The sequence below is a fragment of the Balearica regulorum genome, chromosome 1 (genome assembly GCF_011004875.1).
Source record: "Balearica regulorum gibbericeps isolate bBalReg1 chromosome 1, bBalReg1.pri, whole genome shotgun sequence".
Lineage (NCBI taxonomy): Eukaryota > Metazoa > Chordata > Aves > Gruiformes > Gruidae > Balearica > Balearica regulorum.
In genome coordinates, this window is record NC_046184.1 from 61,946,571 (window position 1) to 61,963,939 (window position 17,369).

A 17,369-nucleotide genomic window follows, 5' to 3' on the forward strand; every position below is an offset into this window, starting at 1 on the left:
GAATTCTTTAATGTGCAGTGATTTCAGGAAGGACAATGCAATCATTAATCATCCCCTCGCCTTTTGATTTGGATACACATTTGCAACACAGAAGGGCAAGAAAACAATGGTGATACCGCTAGATCTTTGCATATTTATATAGAGATAGATAAAGATATATATGTTACATCCATCAAATACAAACACTTCATATGCAACTTAGCTCTGGCATAACATCATTTAACAGTTTGTCCTTACATTCATCGTTGTCAATGGCAGAAAGAAAAAAAATTGCATGCAGTAGGCAGCCGATCATTTTAATTAAAAAAAGTTTTATTATGAAACTAGTTTGTATAAAACAGGGTTATACAGGACCTTTGTAAGTTTGTAATAAAACAGTAAGAAAAGGCAGTAGCATGGGGAGGGGGTGGTTTGTTTGCTTGTGTATTTATTTTTTTTTTTTTTTTCAAAAGGCAGCATATAAAAACAAATGGCTACCATTTTGCGTTTGGACAATAGCTGCATAAACTTTGTTCACTTTGAACATTGTTTAATAACATTATTAATACATTAACAAAGTTTCTATAAAGTAAGACACGTTGGTGCTAAAGTACATCTGGAGGAAATCCAAGTCCTTTACAAAACCACATACAAAAATGGCAGTTGTAAGGTAACGTCGACTACAAGTCTAAACATGAAGAGGTAATAAGCATTACATATTAAAAAAAGTATCAAGATATACACATTTTAAACCATTTGTACAAAACCTCTATAAATCTCTCTCTCTCTTATGTACAAAAATAGCTTAATATATCCCCAACCTGGTTAGGATAGATACAAATAGATTTTCTTATAATAAAAAAATTAACAAAAAAAAAAAGATTGGAAGCATTCTATGATGGAAACGAGAGGAAAAGCTTGGAGAGAGGGGAGTGAGAGGCGCAGGGAAGGGGGTGGGGGTGGGGGAGACGGGGCTCCAGGGGCTTCTTTGAGTACAGCATAGCTTAATTTCAGCATCTCCACAAACATCGGGGAACTAACTTTGTCCACAGAGTGATGAACGCCAGTCTCTGAAGGGCCGGGGTGGTGCGGAGAGGAGAGGATGCCTTTCTGCTGGGGAGGAGGAAGAGCTCCTCCGCCCGGCCGGGGCCGCCGCGGTTCGCCCGCGGGACACCCGCTCCGCCGGGGCGCAGTCCGTGGCGGCGCGACGGAGTGCAAAGGCCGACGGGGCTCCGGGGGCTGGGGGCGGCCGCCCCGACCGCCCCCGCGGCGCGCAGCGCTGTGCCCGCCCGCCGAGAGACGTGCCCGCACCGCCCTCCGACGGCGGGGGAGAGGGAAATGCAACAGGTTCTTTTTCTGGGTGGATTTTTGTCTGTCTTTCTGTGTGTGAGATATATATATATATATATTTTTTTTTTCCCTTTTGCAACTGTCCTGTAACAATAAAAGAGAGAGGAGATCAGAGCCGCGCCGGCACCAGCGCAGCGCCGGGCTGCCGGAGCCCCTCGTAAGTACCGCGGGACGCGCGGCGCCCGTCTGCGGGGGCACCCCGGCTGCGCCCCCTCCCCAGCGGCTGCGCCCCCTCCCCAGCGGCTGCGCCCCCTCCCCAGCGGCTGCGCCCCCGCCGCCCCGCGTCCCCGGCCTCCCCCCGCCCCTCCGCGGGCGCGCACCCACCTGCCGCGGTGGCCGCCGGCGCTCAGAACCAGCTGGTGAAGTCGAGCAGCTCCTGCTCCTCGGGGCTGAGCGGGTCGTAGGAGCCTTCGTCGGAGGAGTAGGAGGAGACGGGGGAGCCCGCCATGGAGTTCATGTCGTGGGAGTAGCTGGGAGAGATGGTGGGAGAGAGGACGCCGGCCTGGAAGGCGGCGCTCACAGCGTCGTGCTCGTCGAGCAGCTGCTGCAGGGCGCGGATGTACTCGACGGCGGAGCGGAGCGTCTCCACTTTGCTCATCTTCTTGTTGGCGGCGCCGTTGGGGACGTGCTCCCGCAGGGTGGCGAAGCCCAGGTTCACCAGCTTCACCCGGTTGCGCTCCCGCTCGTTGCGCCGCGCCACGGCCGCCGGCTGCTGCTGCGGCAGGCTGTACCCGAAGCCGCTGAAGTTGAGCCGCCGCTTGCAGCGCATCAGCTCCGGCGAGGCCGAGCGCTGCCGCTTGGCGGCCCGCGGCGCAGAGGGCTTGCCGCCCGGCGACGCCTGCCCGCCCGCCGGGCTCAGCTGCGGCGGCGGCGGCGGCGCCCCCGGAGGCGGCCCCGGCGGGGCGGCGGCGGCGGCGGCTGCCACCGCCGCGGCGAAGAAGCACGCCGGCTGCAGGAAGGGCGGCTGTCCGGCGCCGCTGGCCATCCTGGCGGGGCTGCCGCTGGCCATGGGCGCGGGGGCGTCCTGCGAGGCGGGGGCGCCCGAGCGGCGGCCGGTCCGCGTCCTCCCACCACCAAAAAAAAATTTAGAAAGAGGGAAAAAAAAATAAAAAAAATTGCGGCGTTCGCAAAAAAAAAAAAAAAAAAAAAGAGAGAGAGAGAGATAGGCGTCGGAGGGCACGGGGAAAGGGGCAGCGGCGACCAAAAGGAGCGGGCGGCGGAGCCGGGCGGGCGGGCGGCCGGGGATGGCGGGCGGCTCTGCCCCCCCCCCCTCGCCCTCCGTGCGGCAGCCGCGGGGAGGCTCGTGGCGCTCGCGTGTGCGCAGGCTGCTTTGCAAAGCCCCTTTTGCAAAAAAGTGGCTGGGGATTGTGTCTCTTATAAGGGGCGGACGGGGCTCGCCCCCCCCTCCTCTCCTACACACACACACACACACACGCACTCTACCCCCGCCGCCCCCCCGTGCTCGCTCGCTCTCACACACACACACACACGCACGCACACGCACACTCTGCACCTTGCGCCTTCCACGCTCCCCGGCTTTGCCGGCAGCGGCCGGGGGCCACGGAGCGCCACCGCCTTTTCAGCGCGGGGGGGGGGGGGGGAGGACGACACACAGCACACACACACACACACACACACACATACACATATACACACACACACGCACCCCCCACCCCCACGCGGCCCCCGGCACACACGCGCTGGCCGCCGCACGGCCCCGCCTCCCCCCGCCCCCTCCGCCGCCCCCCGGTGCCCGCTCCCCCCGCCCCCGCCCCGCCGCCCCCACCCCTCGCGGGTTTGTTGTTGCAAGTGCGTGCGCCCGGCGCGTGCCGCGCTCCCGGCCCTGAGCAAACACCCGCGCCGGGGCGCCGCGCGGGGCGGCGGCGCTGGCGGGCGCGGCCCGGCGGGGCGGGAGGCGGCGCGCGTGGGCCGCCGCGGGGAGGGGGGCTGAAGGGGACGGGGAGGGGGGTGCGGGCGAAAGGCAAAGCGGGGAGCGCTGCCCGGGAAGGGGGGTGCCCCAGCGCCGTTTGCTGCAGCGTCCTCCCCGCCGAGGTGGGGTGCGCGCCGGGGTGCTGCTGCTGCTGCTGCGGCGGGATGAGGGCTACGGAGGGGGTGGCTGCCCCGGGGAGCCGGGGTACAGGCAGGTGCGGACAGCCCCGGGAGGTGCGGGGCACCCTCTGCTCCGGCTGCCGCCGGGACGCTCCCGAGCTGGGGGCGACCTTCGCGGTACCTGCCAGGGTTTGGAGGGGAGGAGTGCCGTGCCCACAGTGCTGGCACGGAGGCGCCCCGTGGGGCGGGCAGGCGGGCTGGTGCACGCCCGCCGGGGAAGCGCCCTTACCAGCGCCGGGACGCGGCGTGTGCGTGTGCGCAGGCAGCCGGGGAGAGAAACTTCTCCGTGTGCGGAGAACCGCGAAAGAGCCGTTTTGTCCCGGTCCCTGGGAAGCACCGGGATGCCCGGTAACGCTTCCTTCGCTCACCGAGTGCCGCGAGCCTGAGTCTCCCGCGTGTCCGCGCCCCCGGGAAGGCGGCGGGGGGGGGGGGGGGAGGGGGGCAGCTGCCCTCACAGCGGCCGGAGCCGCGTGTGCCCGGCGCTGCACGCGCCCCGCGGGCGGCCTGATGGCTCTATTAGCCTGCGACAACGGCGGGTGAACCGGTGCGGTGTGACGAGGGGTGCTGCTCAGAGCTGCAGCGTGCATAGCTTCGGGAGAAGTCACCTTGAGTTACCCCTTTGAAATTCTGAGTGCCAAGGGGCGAGCCTGCCTGGAGAGAAAGGACAATCCCCCCCCCCCCCCCCCCGCCCCCCAGCCTTGTGTCCATCCCAAGCGGATGGTACCTGTAAAGCCTGAGTGCCGCAGCACTGCCACGGCCGCGGGAGGAGAAGGTTTGTCTCAGAGGACGGCGTAACGCCTGGGTGTGCTAAGCAGAGCAAGCGGATGTGGAGTCAGCGCTCCCTTTGCTGCCAGAGCCCGTTTCCCAGGTCACACTGTCTGCTTGCTGGTCCTGGGGGACTCTCCGAGCCCCTGCTGCCTTCCAGGGCACCCTGCAGAGTGGGAACAGGTCACCGCCTTTCCCAGCTGGCGATGGCATTTGCTTGTAACCGGGGAGTCAGAACGGGCCTGGCCTATGCAGAAATTACTCTTGCTGTCAGGTGAAGTCTCGCTTGTGGCTCAGGGCCACACGTGGAAAAGCAGTGCTGAAGTGCTGAGAGCTTGAGGTTGCCATGACTCGGTGGTCACACCAACCCTTGGGGCTCTGGGGGTGCGGGCACCCTGGGAGACATGGCCAGGCTCGGCACCGGGCCATGCTGGTGGCCCTGCTGTTGGCACGAGCAGCAGTGAGGACCTTCTCTCTCTGCCCTCCTGCCTTTCACTTATCCACGTACCTGTGCAAGCTTTGACAGATTTTCTGCCTTCAGCTCTGTCTCTCATCTCCATCTCTCTCTGCACCTCTCCACTCTGAAAACTCAGAGGTGTGCGCTCTCTAGCCCCCTAAAAAAAGCAGAGCAATGGCATGACAGCCTTGCCATGGGTGAGATTATGGCTCTTAGGAAGTCCCTGGCAAGTGGCTTTCGTCCCTGGTGCTCACACCAGCCATAAAGAATGGAAGGAGAGGGCCTGCATAGTCCCTGTTCAGGTTTCAGTGCAAATGAGTGCAAGAAATAAGCCCTGCTCTGCTGCTGGCCTCAATTACAGCAGCCTGGAGCTGTAGAGATCATTTCTTCTCATCTGCTACTGCATCCCTGAACCTGGCTGGGCATGTGAGTCTAAACAGTGATAAGCAGCAACGTTTTTATGGCAGAACCTTAAGGTGCACCTGCTAACTAGTCTTTCAGTAATTTTTAACGTGGCAGCTTTTACTGCACCTGTATGATGAAAAAGGTGAAATAATTCTGTCTCGTCTAACCTCTATCATCGTATTTATTTCAGGGCCCTCTTCACTAGTCACTGAGTTTCTGATTTTTAGCCTACTGTCTCGTTGCACGTGAAGCATATTAAATGATTTTATTCTCTCTTGGGCAGGACAGCCAGAGCTAAGCAGGATAAAACAATTCGTACAGGGAGCTCTCCCTCTTCAGTTCCAGGTCTTCTGGATGGTTTGTTCGACATCCCTTGTCTGACATCAGAATTCTCTGCACTGGAAATAGTTGTTGCATCATCAGCTCCATGTTGTGACATCACTGGAGTGAGAGAACTGTACTGAACCAGCCCTGCAATTTGCATCCCAGTGCTTTGGGAAGCGGCAACAGAAATATCAAAACCATTGCAGCCCTGTAAACTGTATACGTATTTAAACAGAGTAATTCTTCTGGAGCAGCCCACTACCAGAACTGGTGTGGAAACACCATGTAGGGAAATTCCTGCCCTTTTTTCCCCTGAAATGGCAGAATGAGAGCGGCGTTTCTGGGTCCCTCCTTCTCGAGTCTCAGAGGGCTCTTAAAAAGGGAAAAGACGTGAAGCTCAGAGATCACCGAGCGTAACTCGCATGTAATTTTCCTCCGTGGCTCTGTCCCCGCAGGGCTCCCCTGACTCCGGGGCCGGAGGGGTGAGGAGGGAGAGCAGAGCCTTCTCCTCCCTTTGCCCAGCACGACCCTCGCTGTCCGCTGCCACCGGGGAACAAACTCACCCCTCGTGTTGTCCGAGGTAAGGCCAATCTTGCCAGCTCCCCTCTCTGCTCACTGTGCAGAGTAAGGGGTCTGGGGCTACCAGGTTTATAGATAATAAATATTGTTTCAAGGTTCCCTCGCTTCCACCCACTCGTATGCACAGTCCTGCACCTGCACTTTGAAATTCTTAATTCTAACATAATGATAAATAGCCCTTGCTCTTTTCATTTGGCTTCCCCCCCCCCCTTTTTTTTTTTTTAATCTTGAACTGTCATTATTTTATAGCGGCTTTTTGTGTGCCTAAATTGTAGCCACACTCATGAGGTCTTTTGAAGTCCTCGCTTTTTTTTTTTTAAACTTTGGTATGCCGGTGGTTTGTTTTTTTTTTTTTTTTATGCCCCTTTTATTTTTTAAAGGCCATTTACGTTATGATTAAATGCCGCCTTGGAAAAGCAGAACGAAAGTCGTTAATCTATATAGATCTTCAAAGAATCCATACATTCGGGACTTCTGTAGGATTTGTTACACTCCATTTTGTTACAGTAGGCAGCTCGTCTGGATTTGGGCACATGTGTTTCTCTCCCTCCCCTCGCCCTCCCCCTCCCCTTTCCAGCTTCCCCCCCAAGAGTGAAAATAAAGTAAAAGGTCTTTCATGGTAAACAAAACCAGCTTATTCTCCACATAGAACACATGAATAGCTGGAAAAAAAACTTACAATAAATGGTGCATTTTTTTCTCTGCTGGGTATAGCATTCAAGATCAGTCCAGTATTCAAGAAGCAGTCCATTTTTTGCTCAGCAAGAGAGTTTAGAAAAGAAGCGTGGGGTCTATTCAAGGATCTTTTCCCCCTTCACAATTGCTGGGCTTTATGAAACCTATCTTCCATGCCTTGTCAGAGTATTTCTGGGGACCAATTAGTGCTTTGTTGCAAGGCTTCTTTGCTGAATCTTTGAGCAGCAAGAAAAAGCTCTCTTGAGTCTCCCCTTATTTTGACTATTTCAGTCATTACTCAGTGTAATAATTAATATGACAACTGGACGCTGAAGTTTGTATAGAAACACCTCGGCTGCAGGAGTGAGCGTGCAGTGGGTGGTAACAAGCTACAGATCAGACCGAGAAGCCACACACACAAGGAAGGAAAAAAAAAAAAAAAAAAAAAAGGAGAGAGAATAATGAATGAAAAGAAAGAGAGAAAGAATAAAGATAAATAAATAGTTGGCGCAACCTGAAGAGACATAATACAGACTTGGAAGGAGGGGGAAAAAAAAAAAAAAAAAAGGCAATTAGGAGGGAGGGCGACCCCAGAGAGGTAAACTTATTTTGAAACAGTTTCTATGTGAACATAATTTTCAAAACTTTGCTACTTTCAGAAGGCAGGAAAGCGACTTCTCCCTGACGACTAGTTCCTTCGGGTAAGTAATTTTCAAGGAGCATCTGCCGACACTTTTCCATACTTGATGAACTTTAAGGTCTCTTCCTAAGCGTCCCTTCACAGAAAGGAGGACTTCGAGCATTAAACCGTGTTCGTGAGTAATTGTTGCCCTTCCTGCCCCGGGCGGACAGAGGCTAGTCCTCGGGATAGCGAGTTGTACGCGTTTCTTAGCGTTGTATCGTCTACCAGAGGAATAAAGTCTGTGACCCAAATGAAGAATTAAAAATGACGTTTGACCAGGGACACTGCTGAATTCTTCTCGAAAGGCGTCTTGGGATGAACACTCATCACTTTGCAGACATTTCGTGGGCTGCCAATTAGGGCATAATAAATAATTAGAGGTTTTAAGCATATTAGATACAGCTCATGCTAATGAGCTACATCAGGTCTTGTGCTAACCTGAAGTGACAGTTTGCATATAGGGCTAAAAAAAAAAAAAACCACCAAAAAAACCCAGCAGCCGCGACAGTGGCCCCCACCCGCCGGGCTCAGCCCCGGCCCGCCCGCCCCTCCGCCGCCCCCACGGGTCCCGCCGGGCGCTGCCGCCCGGGGTGCGGGGTGTCCCCGGCCCTCCGCGCCCGCGGAGCGGGTCCTTCGCCGGGTGGCCCCATTGTGCGGCCACGCGTCCCGCGTCCATCACAGCCCCGGGGGATAAATCACACCGGGCTGACCCCCCCCCCCCGCCTCCTCCCATCACCACTTTTTGGAGAGCTAAATTTCGGAAGCGGGGGGGTGTTTTTCTCGGCGCCTCCGCGGTGGTAGTCCTCTGGAAGGAGGGGTGGGGGGGGGGGGTTTGGGTGATGCCTGCAGTAGCCTGGGAGGCGGACCCCCCCCGTCCCCCGGGGGCAGGCGGCGGGGAGAGCCGGGTGTCCGTCACCGCCCCCCCCGGCCCCCTTCCGCGCTCCCCCTCCCCGCTCCCGGCTTGGGCGGCCGCTGCCGTGAGGACACAGTGCCACCTCCCGGCCACGCCGCGCTCCGGAGGGAATGGGACGGGGGAAACTCCTCTGGGGAGGGGATGGGTGCTGCCGAAAGACGTTTAGCAGCGGGCTGCAGGAGATGTCGGGGAGCCCGGCTCTGCAAGGATGGGGGATGTGGCTGGAAGGTTTTGCAACCGCAATGTAGACTGGGGTGCGAGGAAAAGCAGCCTGGCTGGCATGTAGTGGAGAGCTGCAGCACCCAGAGACCTCTGGTACGTGCATATACAGTATCGATATGGGGGGACCCTCCCTGCTCCTTGCCATCACACCCCCTTCCCCTCCCCCAAGATACTCACTGAATCCTCATTTGGGAATTTTTCAGGAGCTTCTGATTCTACTAGTAAAGCTTCTGCCCATTGCTCGCTTCTCCCTCAAACTGACTGGGACATCCCGAGGCAGCAGGGCAGGCGGGGAGCTGCAGGCCAAGGATAGTCCCAGTGTCCGTGCACAGGAAGGGACATCCCTGCCCAAACTAGAAAACACACAGCTCTGGGGAAGACGTCACTCTGCAAATACTGGCTAAAGGCAGAGGCGGGAAAGAGCAGTCTGAAAAGCAGCCAAAGTCTGTGGCCCTTTGAACTCGCATCACGCCGGCCAGGGGAACCAGCCAAATTTCAGTGCAAAGAGCCCTCTTAGCTGTGGCTGAGCAGCACAGCCAGGAATGGATCTGTGTGGTGCGTGTGCGCGCGTGTCTGTGTTTCCGAGGGCGAGAAGTTGTTTTTAGGCGGAGGCGATGTGGGGCATCAGTCCATATCTGTATATGGTTGAAAGGAGTGGGGTTGCACAGCGCTGCAACAAGAGCCCAGAGCAGGACTAATAGACCCAAAGCTCAAGTGCTCACCCTGGGGCTGGGGAACCAGACACACGGGGCAACTTGAAACCCAAGTGGGAAATCCCAGTTAGCAGTGTCACTGCACGGGGATGGACCCGTGCCTGGTATGCTGAACTAGTAGTTCAAAGATGACAGGCAAGCTCAGGCAATTTGGATTCTGAAATTCTCCAAGGTAAACAGTACTGATGCAATTGCATGTTCATACCATAATGACACTGGACAGACACACACACAGCTTTGCTCCAGAACAAGATAATTTGGGAATTCCTTCTGGCAAGAAGGAGCTTTACTTCCCCCAATCAGTGCCTTTTGCTACCAGGCAACCTCTGACAGTCCAGGCTGATTAAACAGTGAACTGGTGGCAATACACTGGTGATATTATTATGATTGTTTAGGAATAAGAGTAAGAGATAAGCTTGCAACATAAATAGAAAAAGCAGGGGGTAAGAGGAGTCAAAATAGATAATTACGAGGCTTGAGAAGTATTTTGCATACCCAATATTTCACTTTGCCTTGCCATTACTGTCAGGGTAGAGTGAACAGAGGGTGTAATATGTAAGAAAAGGAGAGGGAGGGATGGAAGAAAGGGAAAAAAAAGACTAAATGAGTGTAAAAGCCACAGTGAAGGAAAGGAAATAGATCAAAGATTAGTGAAAAGAGAAGGAAAAAAGAGGGAAAGAGGGAGGCACAAACAAATGACAGAAAAAATAGTTTATGACTTTGGATGCCATGGTTATTTTGGCCAGCCGTAGGACATGTGTTTAAGTTTTTTAAAATCTAGTTGAAAAATATGCCAGGTAGCGAGGCATGGTGTGTGTGGAAAGTAAACAAGACCAGCTGCTGGAGGCTGTCTTGTCCTGCACAGGGACTACTACAATCAGTGTTGTCACCATCCTCATCTCACTGTTTTCTTTTTTTTTTTTTTTGCAAGGTGGCCTTCAATATCCCTATCATGCATAGGACTGTGCCTGGTGCTGCACAAACACAGGACGCAAAATACTGTCTCCCATAGTGAACTTAATTGGGTGAGCAGTTCAAAAATAGTAGTTTTTATACTGCTGGCAATTACCAAGGTTAACCTCCCTTTCCCCTACTGCCCCATCTCTCCTTGCCCCAACCTGCTGCCATGGTGTCAGCAGGGACCAGCGTGTTATGGGTGTATCGCGTCTGGGTGCCTGCCTTGACCTGTCAGCTCACACCACAGGCTTGCTGCTCGCTTCAGAAAATAACTTTCTACTCCTGCGTGTAGTCTTAGGATGCACAAACAAGCAGCTGCTCTGAAAAAGGTATGTATTCACATCCAAAGCACTGAGCTACTTCAGATGCACATTATACAGTCGATAATTTTAGTGGACTGGATTCTGACTCCATAGTCATGGGGTTCCACATGGGTTTGGACTGAGATCCCTGAAAGTGTTTTCCTACTGTGAGGCTGATCAGATTTAACAGTTATTGGATTTTGTAAGTACAACTAATTCACGGTAAGTCTTTGTTAGTACTCACCAATCTGAGTTGGCTCTGGTGCATACGGTAGAGTTTCCCTCAAGGCTAAAAAAACCTGTAAAGACGTAATTCCTCTATTTCACTGAAGTATAGCAAGTTTACCTACCTTGACATAGCTTGTCTCAGTACAGATTTTATCCTTCCGTATAACAAGACAGATACTTGATCAGCTGTTCACCTGCCCTCTGGTATTGGGCTACAGTGTTCCCTCAACCCTTTTGGTGACTCTTCCTAAATCTGAAATCATTCACGCACCCCCACCCCATTCCCCTTGTAGCTCTCCACAGCTGACACTATATGCAAATACACATATATCTTCTGCAGTTCTTCTGCATCCTCCTGCCCTTTAGCTCTGACCTACTCTTCCCTGCTCCTTTTCTTCCTTTACCTTCTTCCCTTTCTCCATGTCCAGACTCATATCGCAGCGTGAGGTTCACGCAGCTAACTTGTATTTCACACTTCCTTTGCGCTGGATATCTCTCTCCAATGTCTGGTGCGTGTAGCGATGTCTCCTGCTCTTTGACCTCTTGGATGCAGCCCAAAAGGTCCTACTAAAGGACAAATCCCGCTGCTGCCGTGCTGCACCACAGCCCTCCCTGGCCCCGTGTCTGTCATCCAAAGAGCAGATCCTGGAGAACATCTGATCTCTGGTCACGTGGAGTGAGCCCTGATGGGAAACCCACCTGAGGCTGAACACACATGCGGTGGTGGGAATGGACAGGGAGGGAAGGCTGAACCAAAGATAACATGTTGACATGCAAAAATGAAAACAGCAGCTGATGTTGATCTGGAGGAGGAAGGCTGTTAATTCAAAGCATGCTGCTCGTCCACATTGGGCGCAGATAGAAACAATATGCTGCAGAACCGCTATGTGCTGGGGTGGGACTTGCAGGGGCCGGACGGTGTGGAGTGGCTTGTCCATGTGCCAGGGGTGGTGGTGGGGGGGGGGGGGGGGAGGGCGTGTAGGGATAACGCCCCCTTGGCACCGTGTCCAGGGGAGGGAGCTGGGGAAGGGGCGGGGGGGGGGGGGGGAGGGGATGGCTTTGCCTCACTTGCTTCACTTTAAATACCTTTGCACAGAGCTCTGGCCACTGTAGTACGGTCTGAAGGCTTCACCTGCAGTGGTGAAAGGGTCTCCCTGTGTGGGCATCGCTGCCTCGGCAACATGGATGCACAGCACTGCAAAATGAATGGTGATGCTTTCCAGGTAAGCAAAGGGGTCTGTGTGCCCGCTTTTTGCATGGGGGGCTGTTGCTGCCTCCGTCCTGCCCTCCCATGCTTGCAAATCTTGTTCCCCGCTCTCTGAGAGGCAGTCCGACCTGAGACGGGAGGAAACAATGCGCCCGTCTCGATGTTTTGCAGTGCCTGGTTGCAACTGTTCTCCCTTTTGGCAGCCGGCATACTTGTCTGTTGTAATCGTGCTCACAGAAGTGCAGTGAGAACAAAAATGAACGTTGCAACAGTATCCTTGCATATATGGCAAATAGAAGAAGCAGAAAAGTCAAGCAGCTAGTTAGAGGTCTTAGACGGGTGTGATGAAAGGAAGCTGTTTTCTTCTGTTAAATGAAAGCAGCTGAAGTTATATGATCTCCTGGTGGAGCTATGTGTTAAGTTTTGGAAGTCCAACATCCCTTTTTTTTTTAACGTTTACTGACTTCAAACCCTTCACTTTTGAAAATACAGGAAAGTCCTGAAGCCCTTCGATGTGCCTTTCGATAACAGGCACCATAGCTTCTGCAGGGGCAAGTGACGTACCCTGAGGCCAGCATGGTTAATTATTAGGACCAAATTCTGTGTGCACATGTCCTCTGCAAAGCCGCTGAAGCCACCAGAGGCAAGCTGCAGAAGACGTGCAAAAAAAGGGCTTCAGTTTCTACGGGCCTTTTTAAGAGTGCAGAAGCCAAGAAAGCCTTGTTTCCTACTGCTTTGTGTGCTGAGGCTGAACTCCCACAACAATTCTCTAGGGTCTCACCTTGCTACTTTTCCAAGTTGTGTAATTGCTTGGTCCCAATGAGATCTGTGGGACCTGAGCATCTAAACGCTTTGAGAAATCTGACTTGGAAACTAGTTCCATTTTCAGAAATTAGGAATCCTATTTCCTTTGAAATATTTTTTTCCCCCATTTTATTTTCTACTATTTTGTATATTTAGTAAGTCAGGAATTTACAAAACAGAAGTGAAAGTTTTCTGTCACTGAAACTGTAAGCAAAACTTCCTCTGGCTTTAACAGTGTTGAAATTCATTCTGAAGGGCTTTATCTAACCAGCTCAGAGATTGAGCAGAAGGCTGACAGGTCTGCGTTACTGACCTCCAATACTGCCACATGTGTCAGGAAGGGAATATCAATCTATGTGTGAAGTGGTTAACTAAAAATGCAGATTTGCATTGCGCTCAGGTAAACCTGTCCTCGCATCTACACATCACCTATCTTTGAGATTGTACTAGGTCCAGGAATGGATGTTCATGTTCCCCAACTGTTTCTTATTTTACTTTCTGATAAAAGGTGCTGGAAGAAAATTAGAGCTTAATTTATTCCACACTACGTTTATAAATCACATATACACATTGTATAGACAATATTTCAATGACAATTAAATTATTTATTCAACTCTTAATCATAATCACAGTAGTAACAGAACAGTAGAACTGTCCCAAAGTTGCAATTCTTCTCAATATAAGAGGTTGAAACCCAAGAAATTTGAATCAGAATTGATAATGGATAAACTGTGATCAACAGTTAAAGCTATACATACGTACTACAAAAAGCACGTGTGTATGTTGATGTGTATTACCTCCAGTGGTTATGTTGATGTATATTGTCTCCAGTGTGTATTGATCTATATCACCTCTGTATATATCGATAAGACCTGGGTATCAGGAAAACAACCATTCTACTCTTCTTCCCTCTTGCAACGAAAGCTGTCATCTCTGTCGGCATGAACAAACTTTTGTACAAAGACTTTCCAGGGAAATGAGTGCATATGCAGATTTGCGTGAGTTAAGCAAGTATCACCCTGTTTGCAGGATTAGTGCCTACTCCTTACTGCAACCAGTCCTACTTTTAAGCACTAACATAAATCATTTTACAAGAGCAGGAAAATGAGTGAGGACAGCTTGAAAGTGGCTGATCTCATCACATCAATGCTAGTGACCAATGAGAATCTATATCTGAGCTGGAAAGAAGGTTTTTAAGGCATTTTTGGGCAATCTTATGGTATAAAGAGCTCAATTAAATTCAAAATGACCTTGCAGGACTTGAACCTTGAACCTGCCACGGAAGTTGATCCTCACAGCATGCCTTGGCAGGAGTATTTTAAATACGCAACTGCATGGCTTCTAAAACAATTCTGGTGCAGACCATGAAACCCAAATTTTTGGTCCAGAACAGCAAAGCCATGCAGGGATGATATTTCAGATGGTGGTTTTGGTTACACTAACAATCATAACATTTCCAGACTACTGACCTTTGGGTTGCCTTTTGACAGACTCCTGTCATTGTGTCCCCTTGTGGTTGCTTCAGGTGTCGATGGATTTCATTAGCCAGCTGCCACAACACTCCTGACTGCTCTTCCTCTTGGTGCCCACCAGCTAAGAGCTTGGCCAGCTCCCTGGCTGGCTGAGGACCCAGGAAACACAGAGATGCTGTGGGAAGTGTCACAGTTGAGCAGGTGACAGTCTTCCCTCCGATGCATAAACCCAGTATTTCTACTACAGCTCCCACTACAGGTTCCCCATAACGACGGAAAATATTTGGATAATCTTTGCAACCTTTGGAAACAAAGCCAGGTAGAAAAATCTGTTGCCAGTCTCTGGCAATGAATTCTCAAGTTAGCAGCAGCCTCAGAGACAGCCAGAAGAATCAGCAATTATTTACCTTACAAAAGAAAGTAGTTCCTTATAACACTGCCTCAGAAAATGTAGTCCCACCAAGAACTTTATGGCTTCAGGGCAGCCAGATTTGGTTATTAATTTGTCTGCTATAAAGACTGTCTTTTCTAAGGACAATATTTGCGAACTGAGACTCTTTATATTTTATATATTAAATTAAGCAATACTATAATGATGACAAGCTCTGACTGAAAATACAGATCTTCACAAAGAAAAATTGAATGGATACCTGGAGTCAACATCAGGATTCTTCTGTGTTGCAGATGCCTGGTGTGACCTTTGAAGTATCAACCAGGGGCAATTTGCCCAAGGCCAATAGATGTTTAAAAAAACCCCAACAAATAAGGCATTAATGTGACTTCCAAAAGTTTGTGATAGTTGTGCATAAAATTTACTCTGACTTCAGAAAAATTAAGAGATTCTGGAAATCTCAGCAGGCATTTACCTGCCATATCAGGTACCCAGATAATTTTGAAAATCTGGCCCCACTCCAGGACTCAGTTTCCTATTTCTGAAGTGGTGAAATAGCTCTTGCCCACTTAGCAGGGTTTTTGTGAAAAGAAACACATGTACTGAGACATACTAAGACATTTTGGTAATGAGAACTATGTAAATAATTAAAATAAATGTTCTCCTTGGTTGGGAATACTGGAAATTGCCTTTTGGAATTTGCGGAGCAGAAAATCATTAAAAGAAAGGGAACAAACATAAATGAAAACATGTCTTGCCCTGAGTCTTTAGTCACTGTGGGATTTTGGGAAGATAAACGTTTGCTTCAACATTTTTCCTTTTTGTTGTTGTTGTTATTGCTATTTTTTTTTTTTAAACCACCTTCCATATCCCTCTTGTGAATACCACCTCTCCTGGGGCTACCTGGAAGGTACAAGCAGACCTGAGGGAAACAGATCATGGCCTGCATCTCTGCACGGAGCTCATCGACATTGCTCTGCTTAATCCTGAGTGTTAATGAGAAGAAAGCCTGAGGGAAGGTCTTTGCACTGGAGCTGAAACCAAAGTGCAGTAATGCTTCCAGTCATCCCTGAGCTCGATACGCTTGAGAGGTGAAGCAAGGCAGAGATGATATTAGACTATTTTCACGTCGTTTTTGACTACCTCGCTCCCACATGGGCCCTAGTTTGAGAGGAGGGATTTGTGTCTCTACCATCATAAATCAGAGCATCCCCAGAGCTGCTCTTCTTCTGGCAGCAACAGTTGTCTTGATTTCCGCTTAAAGCAACTTTATACTCTCTTTACGTTGCTGCTGTGTGAAAGGGAAATGGAGCAAAGCAAAACTGAGTCCTAGGGTGAATGTAAATAATTTTTGTTGGTTTGTTTTCTTTTCTTTCAGGAATCTATGTACATTGAAGAGTCCTCAAATAAAAATGGTGTGATTTCTTTGATTTTCTCTCTGAAAGAAGAAGTTGGAGCATTGGCCAAAGTTCTGCGTACATTTGAGGTAAATATTTTCCTTCAGGAGACCTGACCAGATCTTGACATTTTTGGATTGCAGCAACATTTGTTCAGGGTATTTGTGGTCATGTTTGTGATTTCATTTCATTGCCGTAATGGGGGAAAGCACCACATGTTTCTTTTCTGGGGTGAAAAGCCCTTAAAGTCTTGGAGCAGAAGTAGCCTTTTTAAGTTAAAATTTGATTTCTGAGTATGTATATGCACATGCACATGTATATGCATATGTGTATATATATGTATAGAAAGGCAAACATAACCTGCATATGAGCTGTGTGACTCATATGCACGTGTTGCATGAAATATTTCTACTGGAGACTGCTACTGTCCTGTTAGCCCTTGTTCACCTCCGTAAATCTAATATAAACAAGCCCACCATCTCCCACTAGTGGTAATTCTACAGAGGAGGTAGTGGGTACCTACAAAACAGCATCAAAATGACAGCACTTTGTTTACACCAAAGGGACTCTGCAACTTGTACTGACTGATTTGGAAAGTTTTGGGGAAATAAGGAACCATTTACCTTTCAGGACATTGTGTGCCTATTTATTCTTGCAGAAATATTTCCCAGATGTCATGGATGCTTGTTAAAAAGCACAAAATCCTTGCAATTCAGGATGGATATGTTGCAACACACATAGCTGTGTACCCTGTGCTCCCGAGTAAATACACTGTTATGTTGGGTTTGTGACTTCTTTTTTTTTCAGAACATCATCATGTAATAGTTGTACCTGAAAGCAGCTCTTTCTATATAACACTGTAAAAAGTCGTGGCCTGCATACTTTCCTCTCGTAAACTGAATTGACTAGGAAATTAAAGGTTTGTGTGTTATTAGTACAAATGAAAAATAATGATGAGTGATGGTTTTCCCCAGTGACCCTGATGGCAGCTGAGGGGATGAGGCTCAGCTAAAGATGTCTGCACTGGTGGCTGGGTGGTTTTCCATCCCAACAAAGTCAATTCTTTCCGTGCAAACTTGCAGTCTTCTCCAGCACCAAGGCTTGACAAGAGACCTGGCGTAGGCACTCTTACATCAGTTTTGCATGCTGTTGGCAATGTAGTAGGGAAACGGATGGGTGGCTGGAGGAAAGGGATTTAATGGTACAAGCCTGACCTGCAGCTTCAGCTCCTCAGGGCTGTCATTAGTGAATTCATGAGCATTGGGGCGTGTGAACCGGAGCAGCCCTTGGGCTGTTCTAACTCAGTGCAAAGGACCTCACCCTGTGTACAGTGCTGTAAGACTCATGCACATGCATGGCTGAGGTAAACACCACCCTTCCCACTGGGGCCATAACCATGGTGCCTCAGAGACACAGACTTTGTGCTCAGTGACATGTG

General features: G+C 50.5%; 2 protein-coding genes across 2 annotated transcripts in view; one reads left to right on the forward strand and one right to left on the reverse strand.

Annotated features, from left to right (window-relative positions):
• Window positions 1-223: 223 nt before the first annotated feature.
• Window positions 224-2,432, reverse strand: ASCL1 (achaete-scute family bHLH transcription factor 1). The gene is made up of 2 exons (XM_075742885.1): window positions 1,654-2,432; window positions 224-1,413 (listed from the first exon to the last, which is right to left on the reverse strand). The coding sequence occupies exon 1, from the start codon at window positions 2,336-2,338 to the stop codon at window positions 1,676-1,678; it is 663 nt and encodes a 220-aa protein (XP_075599000.1). The 5' UTR covers window positions 2,339-2,432; the 3' UTR covers window positions 224-1,413; window positions 1,654-1,675.
• Window positions 2,433-11,477: 9,045 nt separating this feature from the next.
• The window catches only part of PAH (phenylalanine hydroxylase), a 41,492-nt gene continuing 35,600 nt past the window's right edge, over window positions 11,478-17,369 (forward strand). The window contains exons 1-3 of the mRNA XM_075754738.1: window positions 11,478-11,555; window positions 11,757-11,883; window positions 15,913-16,020. Of these exons, the coding sequence (XP_075610853.1) occupies window positions 11,530-11,555; window positions 11,757-11,883; window positions 15,913-16,020 (261 nt within the window). The 5' untranslated portion in view covers window positions 11,478-11,529. The remainder of the gene's footprint in view (window positions 11,556-11,756; window positions 11,884-15,912; window positions 16,021-17,369) is intronic.